Source organism: Epinephelus moara, chromosome 15, assembly GCF_006386435.1.
Source record: "Epinephelus moara isolate mb chromosome 15, YSFRI_EMoa_1.0, whole genome shotgun sequence".
Classification (NCBI taxonomy): domain Eukaryota; kingdom Metazoa; phylum Chordata; class Actinopteri; order Perciformes; family Serranidae; genus Epinephelus; species Epinephelus moara.
This window is the reverse complement of record NC_065520.1, coordinates 2,837,104-2,847,726: the sequence shown is the minus strand read 5'-3', so window position 1 is coordinate 2,847,726 and position 10,623 is coordinate 2,837,104. Positions and strand designations below refer to the sequence as shown.

The window sequence follows — 10,623 nt, the reverse complement described above, 5'->3', positions numbered from 1 at the left end:
AAAATGAGATTTATGATATTGGGCTTTATAAATAAAATTGATTGATTGATTGATTGATTGATCAATGATATTTCAATGGAATAAATTACTTATTGACTTATTCATACTTCAAAAACAGCATCAATCAGTGATGAACATAGGGGGGATCAAAATAAAATAAATAAATAAAATAAAAATCAACCAGCCACCCTCCTCCTCTGACAAGTCCCTTCATGAGTAACGACCAGTCCCTAAAGTGCGGTGAGGTTTGTGGGCTGTTACTGCCAGAAAGAGTAATGTGGACGGCTCGTTTCTCCTCTGACACGTCACATACCTGTGTTCTGCTGGCTCAGCTGTTCAGGTACTTCTGGGCAGTCATGACGCCAAGAAGAGGATATTATTGGAACCGACTTGTCCGTCGCCGGTAAGCCGATGGCCGCCGTATTTGACAGGAATACTGTGTCTGTGACCCCCGATCAACCCACAACCGATGGGATTCGCCTTTTGTTTCTGCTGCTGGTTGAAATCTGTTGGCTGCTCGCACAGCGTGCTGAATGATTTAAGCCTATTTTGCTCGCTCAAAACTATTTTTAGTCGCAAATGCGGTGATGGACGGATCGCCACACTGCCGACATTTTATTCCGCCCGTCACGGCACGCTGTTTGATTGCGTTATCAAAACATGCCGCTATTATTCGGCCTTGCTTTGAACTTATTCCACCGAATACCGAATGTGTGTTTTTTTGCAATATTCGGCCGAATATATTCGGTTACCGAATATTCGGTGCATCCCTAGTATTGTGAACATAACAGAGCACAAAACGAATTAAAATTATTTCTTATGACAAGCAACATTTATGCGCAATATCTTATTTACACAAACACTACGAGCAGTCAGAAGCAGGAGTAGATAGTAATTTCCCTCTATGAACAGTTTACACACAAATTCGTTCTGCTCACATTTCATGTATAAGACCCACTGTTTTTCTCCCAGGAGGTGGCAGAGATCAAAACAGAGCTTGAAGAGTGAATGATGATGATAATATTTCATTGTTGTGTTCAATCACAAGTGGCTAAAACCCCCAGTCATTGCAGGTTTAACAGGCTTATTCATGTAGCAGTCAAACGATTCACCAATCCTCAAATACCTAATAAATCTGGATGATGTATGCTAAAAGTGAACTACTGTTGCTGTTCCTCTTTACAGTCTTATTAATTCATCACTTGCAGCTGTTAGTGCTGATAGTGAGGCAGCGATAGCCGCTGAATCAAATGAGCGACACCTCCTTTACACTGATGCAACAGTGAATATCATGCTGCCTGCTAAGCTTGACGAGTTGTGGTGTGAATGTAACAACTTCAAAGCAGGCTGAAGGTGAAAAAACACTCACATGTACCCAGTCAACATTCACCTGATTAAATAAAAGATTAAACTCCACATGACCCTTGTTAAGTGAGCCCTGCTGTTACCTGGGCTGTGAGAGGCTCAGATTAAGGAACCACCTGACAATCACATGGTAATAAAAAACTACAGCTATCTTGCATCAACATAAACCTTTACAGACCTGCTGGTGCCACAGAGAAGGTAGTAACAAAGAGTTTTTAGTGTCAAGATGAGGTCTATAAAGCCATCAAAATGAATGTCATTACATCCAAAAATATGGCCTTCTCACATGTCACTGATGTTGTATTTACCTCACAGAGAAATTCGTGACAAACTGTCCTCTAACTGGCTTATCTGAATCATAATATAACTGTATTATTATCGTTGTTGTTTTTTTTTTTTTTACCTTTGCTTACAGACAAGAGGAGATTCGGATCCCTTGGATGAAACTTGAGCTCATTGATGGCGTTTCCATGACCTACATAATGCTAGAAATGAACAAAATTGTAATTGTAGACATCATCTAGTCATACTGAGCTATGAGAAGGGAATCTATCAGATTTGGCAGTGCATACAGTGCCTTGCAAAAGTATTCACCCCCCTTGGCAATTTTTTTTCTATTTTGTTGCATGAGAACTTGTAATTTAAATCAATTTCATTTTATTTTCTATAATGAATCAACACAAAATAGTCAACTTTCTGTAACATTACCAAATAACTGGCACCACAAAGACCAACAAGCTCTCCAAACAGGTCGGGGACAAAGTTCTGGTTAAGTACAGATCAGGGTTGGGTTTTTAAAAAAAAAAAAAATACTTGAAACTCTGAACATCCTAGCATTGTGGAGCACTATTAAATCCATTATTATAATTGGGGGGGAAAAAAAACAGCACCACAATAAATCTGCCAAGAAAGGGCCTCCCACCAAACTCAAGGACCAGACAAGGAGTTCATTAATTAGAGGGGCAACAAAGAGACCAAAGAGATCCCTGAAAGAGCTGAAAAGCTCCACAGCGGAGACTGGAGTATCTGTCATAAGAACACTTTAAGGCCCCGTTTATATGACAACGATTTCAACTGGAAACGGTAAACTTTAATTGCGTTTTGGCCGATCGTTTACACGACAGCGGCGTTTTGGGCGCCTGAAAACGCAACGTTTTGAAAACGGGTCCTAGAGTGCAACTTTTTGGAAACGGCAGCGTCTCCGTTGTCATGTAAACTTGCAATATGCAGTTCCTCTGAAAGCGGACTTTTCGCACATGCGCATTACGGTTCCAGTCACTAGGCATGCCGACCGTCACAACAACAATGCCGAGCTCTGTTTGTGATGCTCACCCTGTTGATTTGAAGTGAAGTGTAGATCTGTTACTGTAGCAACTCCACCTCGTTGTCCACCCAGACGAAGTTATCTGTGCATGTTTTTGTATTTGTGTCTTCTTTGTTTTGGTTTGTAATCACCGCGTTGTAAAGGAAGGCGCTTCAGCGCAGGCGCATGGCGTCATGCCATGGTGTTGCTTTGCAAATTTACACTGCCACCCATTGGCCTGGCGTGCATACTACAGCGTTTCCAGTTGATTTTGTGGCTCTGTGTGAACGGGGATCGTTTCAATAACGTTGTCATATAAACTTAAAGTTTTTTAAAATGCAAAGGACAGACTTTTACATTTTTAGAGAAACCGTTGTCATCTAAACAGGGCCTAAGATGTACACTCTACAAAGCTGGGTTTTATGGATTTCTCCAGAACTTTGTCCCTGAGCTGTTTGGACAGCTCCTTGTTCTCAGTGGTCCTGTTTGCTTAGTGGTGTTGCAAACTCTGGGGCCTTTCAGATCAGGTGTATCACGTGACACTTAGACTGTACACAGGTGGACTTCATTAAACTTATTATGCGACTTCTGAAGGTAACTGGTGGCACCAGGCCTTATTTTGGGGCTTCATAGCAAAGGGGGTGAATACTCACAAGTATTATTCATTCACAGTATAAAGTAATCACCACCCAACCTACCACATGTGAACATGACTTTAAAATTATTTTATTATTATTATTATTTAGAATGGGGAAAATCTTATTTTACTGCCGAGCTGCAGTGCAGCTCAAGCTCACCATTAGCAGACGTTTAACTGACAGAAGAACAGAGTGTGTCACACACACATTCATTTATTTGTGGCGGCCGGCATGATAGCAACATTTGCCACCACAAATATACAAATTATATATATATATATATATATATATATATATATATATATATATATAGAACATATGGACTCTAACAGACCTTTTCCCACAGCACACATTTTGACTAGTCATAGTAGGAAAAGCACAGGTGAAACTGACAGTTGCAATTAGTGTCCCAGTATGCTATTCCAGTGAGCCAGCATACACAGTGTCAAAGCCTCCCATAAGTGGAATGCAGCCATCACTTATGTTATTAAATATACCTGTGCTTTTCGTACTATGACAAGTCAAAATGTCTGCTGAGAAAATGGTCTGTTCTGTTGATGGTTTAATAGGCTAATTGAAGCCTGGTTGTTTAATACATGAATTTCAAATTGCTTTCTGTTGTTGGCCAATTTTTTATTTATTTTTTGCTTGCAAGTACTCGAGTTCTCCATAATAATTTCATTTAAATAGTCGAATATGTTTGTTTTTTTCATTTCACTTAAGTCATTTTGACTTTTTTTGACTTTCAATTAAAAGTTGATTTAAATTACAGGTTATAATGCACTAAAATAGGAAAAATGCCGGGGGGGATAATACTTTTGCGAGGCACTTCATGTGTTGAGAGAAGACATATTACCTTGATACACTGCATTGTGATGTGGTTGATCACCCGAATGATGCCACGGGACCCGGCGACAGCCAACAGAGGATGGCTTGTATTGGTGTCATAGGTCCAGGCGCATGTGTAGAAGTTCTCGTCTGCCTTGGCACATATTTAGTCAAGGAAATTAAAATGAAAAGCTCTCCCAATGACCTTAAACTAAATGAGTGCTTTCCTCTATGGTTGGGATTTATGCACTGGTATCGAAACTGTGACAGAATCTCACTATAGCCTGATGGGATGATACAAAAGTGGCTGTGCTTCTCTATAAACAGTACACAAAACAAAACAGCATTTCAAGTATGACCTTATCTTAATCCAGACACTGTTTTGGGTTTAGCTCAGCTGACAAGTAATGAAATATGTCTGTCAGTTTTCTATCACCTGGGTTGTAAAATAGCCGTTTAAAACAACAGCAACTGGACTTCAAACTGTGTCTGCGTGACACAATGACAATGACAACGTTTATAAAGCATCTCAAACAAGTGAAAGGATACGTCTGCATCAACATAAGACTGCAACAGTCTTATTTCTCCCTGAGAGTGACATTCATACAGCGTTACCTGGTGAAGAAAACACAGCACTAGTTAAGTATGGATCAAAACAACAAATGAAAATCAAAAGAACATAATATTAAAATATGTTTAGCTGACTAACTACAGTCATTTAAGTCTATACGCTAGCTAAAGGGGGGGGGGGGGGGACTACAAGCATTGGAACATTTCTTCTTCACCATCTTCACCACCCTGGGAGCGTTTAAAAAACACAGATATTTTTGTCTGCTTTTCAGGTGGTTGACACAACATATTTTCTGACGCACGCTCTCTGTCCGCTGGTGGGACGTGTATGTTTTTTGTGTGTGTGTGTGTGTGTGTGTCTGTGTGTACACTAGGGCTGGGTATCGCCACTGATTTCCTGAATTGATTCCATTTTGATTCTCAGAGAACTAATAATGTAACATTTACAAGGAATTACTTTTTTAAAAGAATAAATTCACAACAGGATGTAAACTTATTATTTTAAAAATACAGGTTGTTTCTAGAGCAGCAACAGTAACATTAAAACAGCAGAGTCACAATATAAACTCAATATCTGACTGGAGACAAATTAAAATGTCTAATAACATAAGTCATATTCCTGACATCACAATATTATTGAGTGAAGCTTAGAAAGAATAAAGAACACAGACATCAGTCAGTATCAGTCCTCCTGTCCTCTCTGCTCCTCCCTCTGCTGCTGAGAAGAATCACTGCCTGCAGGTCATATGACCACTTGTAAGTTTTAAGATACAAGACACACTGAGCTAAACCCTGAGACATAAACATAAACTGTTGTTTTAGCTTGTTAACAATTTGCTATTAGATGGAAAGCCCTCTGTGCTTGTTTATAACATAATACTGGCGGTGGTGGATGAGAGACTGCAGACAGAGCAGATTGAAGTATCACTTCTCTACATGTTACATGTAGCTGATCAGGTGTATTGATAAAGTACTGGCTTTTTCCTTGAAGAGGTTTTATTGCACTTACAGTTACAAGCGTAGCTGTCATCAGCTCACTTAATCTTCACCTCTGTCTCCGCCTCAGCAGCTTTACTAGCTTCTCAATACTACGGTCGTTCGTAACTCATAAAGCTTCACACATCCGTGGGAAAAAGTGTATGTTTTAGTGCTACACGATTAATCTAATCGCAATTGCGATGTCAGGCTGTGCGATTACATAACCGCATAAAAGGCTGCGATTTGCGATTTAATGTGAATAAATGTTAACATGTGTGCCTTTGAACGTGACTACCTCTGCTGTAGTGTGTGGAGTTTGTTGACATCACTGCCGCAAGCTATCCTGGTGTGTGCAGCACGTATGGTCAGGTGACCAACATAGACGCTGAAGAAGAGCATGAGCATGACCGAGAACAGGCTGAGTTGGTGGCGAAAAAACGCAACGTCTATTAAATGGCAATACTTTGGATTCAGGTACGGCGATGTTGAACAGAAAGACGTGCTGTGTAAAAGTTTAAAAGTTAAAGTCGCCATGTCCCGCAGAAACGACGAGCCGTGTAACGTTAAAGACAAAGGGACAACTGAAAGCCGCCAGAGCCTCATAAAACAACATCCAAGCCGCCAGAGCCTCATAAAACAACATCCAAGCACAGTTACGCAAACATTTGTAAGTGTCACGGGCTAATCACGGACTCCATAACAAACTATATAATAACAAATTAAAAATTGAGCAAAATTTTGCTCGGGTTCAGCCCACTTAACATGCTGCTGTGTTGTGCTATGGCCTGTTCAGGTGCTGGAATTTGTCATTTACGTGACAACGCCTGAACGCAACACAGGCTTTGCTCCGCTGTGTGTCCAGTGTCATGCTGCGCTGCTGTGCGAGAGCTGTGTTTGACTGTGCTAGCAGCAGTCTGTTGATGGTCATTTACACACTGTCAATAACAATAACTTTTGTCAGGTCAGGTCGTGAGGGAGGTATGGGGAGGGCTGCTGCACGGTGAGGGAGAGCCGAGGCTCCCAGAGAGGGAGAAATAGAACCAAGTAGGATAAAATACTCGCGTGCTCGTCTGGTAGGAGGGGCTCAGGGTGGAGACGAACGAAACCCTACTGCAGCTTTAAGGAAGTGGAGGCGCCCCGAGCAGACAGGTTATGGCAAAAAATAACGCAACAAAGTGAGCCGCAGTAGCACAAGGAAAGAGGAGGAGGTCAGATGTCTTTATAAAGACCCATACTGAAAAAACTCTAAAAAATTTCGACACTTTCAAATCATTTTCTGAGAGGACAAGAGAACCCGTCAACAAACAAATCAATGTCAAGTATCAAGACACACAGCACTCTTAGTTGACGACAGGACATAGGTATGTCATGTATAGTTCTTTGGTGTGCTCACTTAGTTGCAATGTGAAACCAACTAACTGGACTAAATGTATACATTGGAGCGAAAACGCGAGCCTTGGTTCAGACTGTCAGGTGTGAAAAAGACCCTTAAAGACATACAAGCCCTACCAAACTCCTAAATGTTGTAGCCCAACAGAAGACAAATCAATATCAAGAAATGGTGCCACTTAGAAATACTGCATGAAACCCTTTTCACTATCACTTACCCTGTTACTCCCGACTGTGGCAAACACCAGCGGGTCTCCCTCCTTGCTGTGCCAGTTGAACTGGACGCCAAACAGCGGCTGGGCGTGGTCCTCCTGCGGAAATCATTTTACCATTATTAACTAAGTTCATAGGAAGAAATTAATACAAGTCACCTGACATATGCTGGCTGTTAGGCATGTGATATGACTGTATTGCTGTACAACTCTACTTGGATGGTCCAATAGTTATGGAGCTGTATGTACTTAAAGTAAATTTTTTTATACATCCGTATGTTTGACACAGAAGAGGGGAAATAAACAATATGCTGTGCAGATTTCTAGAAAAAAATAAAATACTCTTGTGGTAGCTGTACTATGATAGAAAACCCAAGAGCTGATAAATAAGTTTTGTTGGAAAAATGATAAAACCTGGACTCAACATACTGTTCATGGTGGCGTCTGTACTCACCCTCAGGCTGTTGACACATTTAAAAGAATATCTGCACTTCTTGGACTTCCACTTGCCCTTGCCCCAGCTCTTTCTGCCCGGGGCATTGGCAGTGTTAGTGGGTGTGTCTGGGCGCTCTGCGTTGGTCCCGCTCTCAACACTGACAGCATCGTCCTGCAGATGCAAAAGATACAGGTGATGTGTGTGCATGTTTCAGATTTATCTTGCAGAAATATCAGGTTTTGTTGATTACCACATACACCGATCAGCCTTTGGTCGTGCCGATCAGCCTTTGGTCGTGCCATTCACATGGATGCCAATTAACATGTACCACCCACACATCATTAAAGACCAAGTACACCCCCTCATGGCAACAGCACTCGCCCCTCCAGCAAGACAATGCCCCATACCACACCGCAAAAACTGCTCAAGAATGGCCCAAGCAACATGACAAAGAGCTCAAGGCATCAACTTGACTTCCAAATTCCCCAGATCCCCATCTGATCAAACATTCATAGGATGTGGCGGTACCCCACAGGTCCTGTATCCATGTCGTCAGAGGCCCCACCTTAGAGCAGACTTGCCTCTCATCTATGGAGGCATGGACACATGACCTCTGGGTGTGTCCTGTGGTGTCTCGCACCAAGGTGTTGGTGGTGGATTCCTTGACTCCTGTGGGTTGCTAAGTGGGGTACCGGCATGTCCCACGATTGCTCAATCAGATTGGGATCTGGGAAATGTAGAGGCCAGGTTGACACCTTGAGCTCTTTGTCACTTTCCTCTGACCATTCCTGAACAGTTCTTACGATGCAGCATGGCATGTTGTCCAGCTGGGGGGCAACTGCCATCACGGGGGCTACTTAGTTTGCATTTGGATGGGTGATGCGTGACAGGCAGCATCCACGAGTGCCACGATCAAGGGTTTCTCAGCAGAACACTGCACTGTAATGAGATGACCAATGTTCAATCAATCAATCAATCAATCTTATTTATAAAGCCCAATATCACAAATCACAATTTGCCTCACAGGGCTTTACAGCATACGACATCCCTCTGTCCTTATGACCCTCGCAGCGGATAAGGAAAAACTCCCCAAAAAAAACCCTTTAACGGGGAAAAAATACGGTAGAAACCTCAGGAAGAGCAACTGAGGAGGGATCCCTCTTCCAGGAATGTTGTTTTCTTAACCTGTCAGTGGTTTTAATGTTTTGGCTGACCGGTGTAAGGATGCAAAGTAGAAATAGCCAACCCCAACATGTACCAACCAGCTAATCAATCATTTGTAATCAGTATCTGCAACTGTTTTCACACTCTCACAGACACGTTACAAAGTGACGAGCAACAGTGCACGTTATTTTGTAAAATAAGGTGTAACGTTATATGGTTTACTTTAAGTCTAGGGGAACTTGCTTTGAAGCACTTTATTCTTGCACAACAGGTTCACTATAATATACATGTTGTGTAGCTTTCATCTGTTGGCAAAGTAAATAGTGTTTACTGATATTATTTGTCCTCCATGTTGGTAATAACACAACATCCCTCGTTGACGCAAGTTACTTTTCATCATCTCCCACACCTTAATCCAAAAGCTATCTTAAGTTAATTCCGCCACATTGCACACTTCATTCACTTCTCTGCTTGATTAACTTGTATTAGCTGCTAACGCTAATGCTAACCTTTGCTTGCACGTGAATGACTGAACTCTGGACACAAAGACACCGTATTTACACAAAATGACTGAGTCAGTGAGTGTATAAATACCTCTGTGCACTGTATTTTGAACCAACTAACGTGGTTAACAGCCAATATCATCATACTTAAATTACATTTAGCCGGTATGGATGAACAAAGCTGCTAGCTAACCACTTTAGCCGGTCGGCTACTTTAGCACGATGCTAACTGTCTCGAAGCACCTTACGGGTCATTTTCGCTTAAGAAACAACACGGTTTGATTGCTTACATTCTCGTCTCCTGATAAATCGGGGTTACTGTTCTCGTCACTGCTTAGTTTTTGTTTTTTCGCCGGTATTTCTTTTCCCGCTTGAGAAGGGGACTCGGACATGTTCTTATTTTCCCTCATTTTGGCTCGAACTCCGCCTCTTCCGCTCCGCCGCCGCAAGTGCTGCTGGGTATGGTAGTTCGATTCAGTCTGAGGTTCAAATTTAGAAGGAAAATAACGACCATTGGTGCTTTTCTCTGTTAGGTATGATTGTAACGTTGAGCCTTGGTACATTTATCAGCAATTTAAATTATTTATTAACATTTTGTACAATAAAATGATGTTAAAACTATAATTACAGCTTTACCATTGTATGCCTCTGCGAATCAGTCAAGTTGCACTTACAGTTTGCATCCATGTCTGAAAACATGGATTCTTCTCACACACAGCAACATACACAATCTATACAATCAGCACCTTTTCAAGGTAGACACTGGAGATTTGTGTCACCAAACGTCTCCCCTTCTGTTCCTGAGTTAATAAAGGCCCATGTTTTCGCAGAACATTACAATGTCGCAGTGAAGCTGACCTTTGACATTTTGGATATAAAATGACATCACTTGATCATTATATCCTTTCAGATGTTTGTGTGAAATTTTGTTATGAGTGTATCAATTCTAGAGTTATACCCTAAAATATGTTTTGAGTTCACAACAACCTTGACATTTGACCACCAAATTTTCAGGTCATACTTGTGTCAAGTGGAGGTTTGTGCCAAATATTTTAAGAAATTCCCTAATGGCAATCTTTAGATATTGCTTTCATGAGAATGGGATGGACAGACAACCCAAAAACATAATGCCTCCAGCCACAGCTGTTGCCTGCTCAGAGGCATTAAAACTACATAATGATTCATCTTTGTTGCTGCCCATTAAATTATCATTTAGGTCCACCTGGATATACATAGT

The 10,623-nt window shown here is 41.4% G+C and overlaps 1 protein-coding gene across 3 annotated transcripts in view; it reads right to left on the bottom strand.

Annotated features, from left to right (window-relative positions):
* Window positions 1–9,829, bottom strand: part of eed (embryonic ectoderm development) — an 18,002-nt gene extending 8,173 nt beyond the window's left edge. For 2 of the 3 annotated variants that reach the window (XM_050063311.1, XM_050063313.1), the window contains exons 1-6: window positions 9,677–9,819; window positions 7,738–7,890; window positions 7,290–7,382; window positions 4,684–4,749; window positions 4,163–4,288; window positions 1,769–1,850 (exon numbers count right to left, since the gene is read on the bottom strand). In XM_050063311.1, the coding sequence (XP_049919268.1) occupies window positions 1,769–1,850; window positions 4,163–4,288; window positions 4,684–4,749; window positions 7,290–7,382; window positions 7,738–7,890; window positions 9,677–9,796 (640 nt within the window). In that variant the 5' untranslated portion in view covers window positions 9,797–9,819. Of the gene's footprint in view, window positions 1–1,768; window positions 1,851–4,162; window positions 4,289–4,683; window positions 4,750–7,289; window positions 7,383–7,737; window positions 7,891–9,676 lie in introns of all 3 variants that reach the window. The other variant, XM_050063314.1, reaches the window with a different exon arrangement.
* Between the last annotated feature and the right edge of the window lie 794 nt (window positions 9,830–10,623).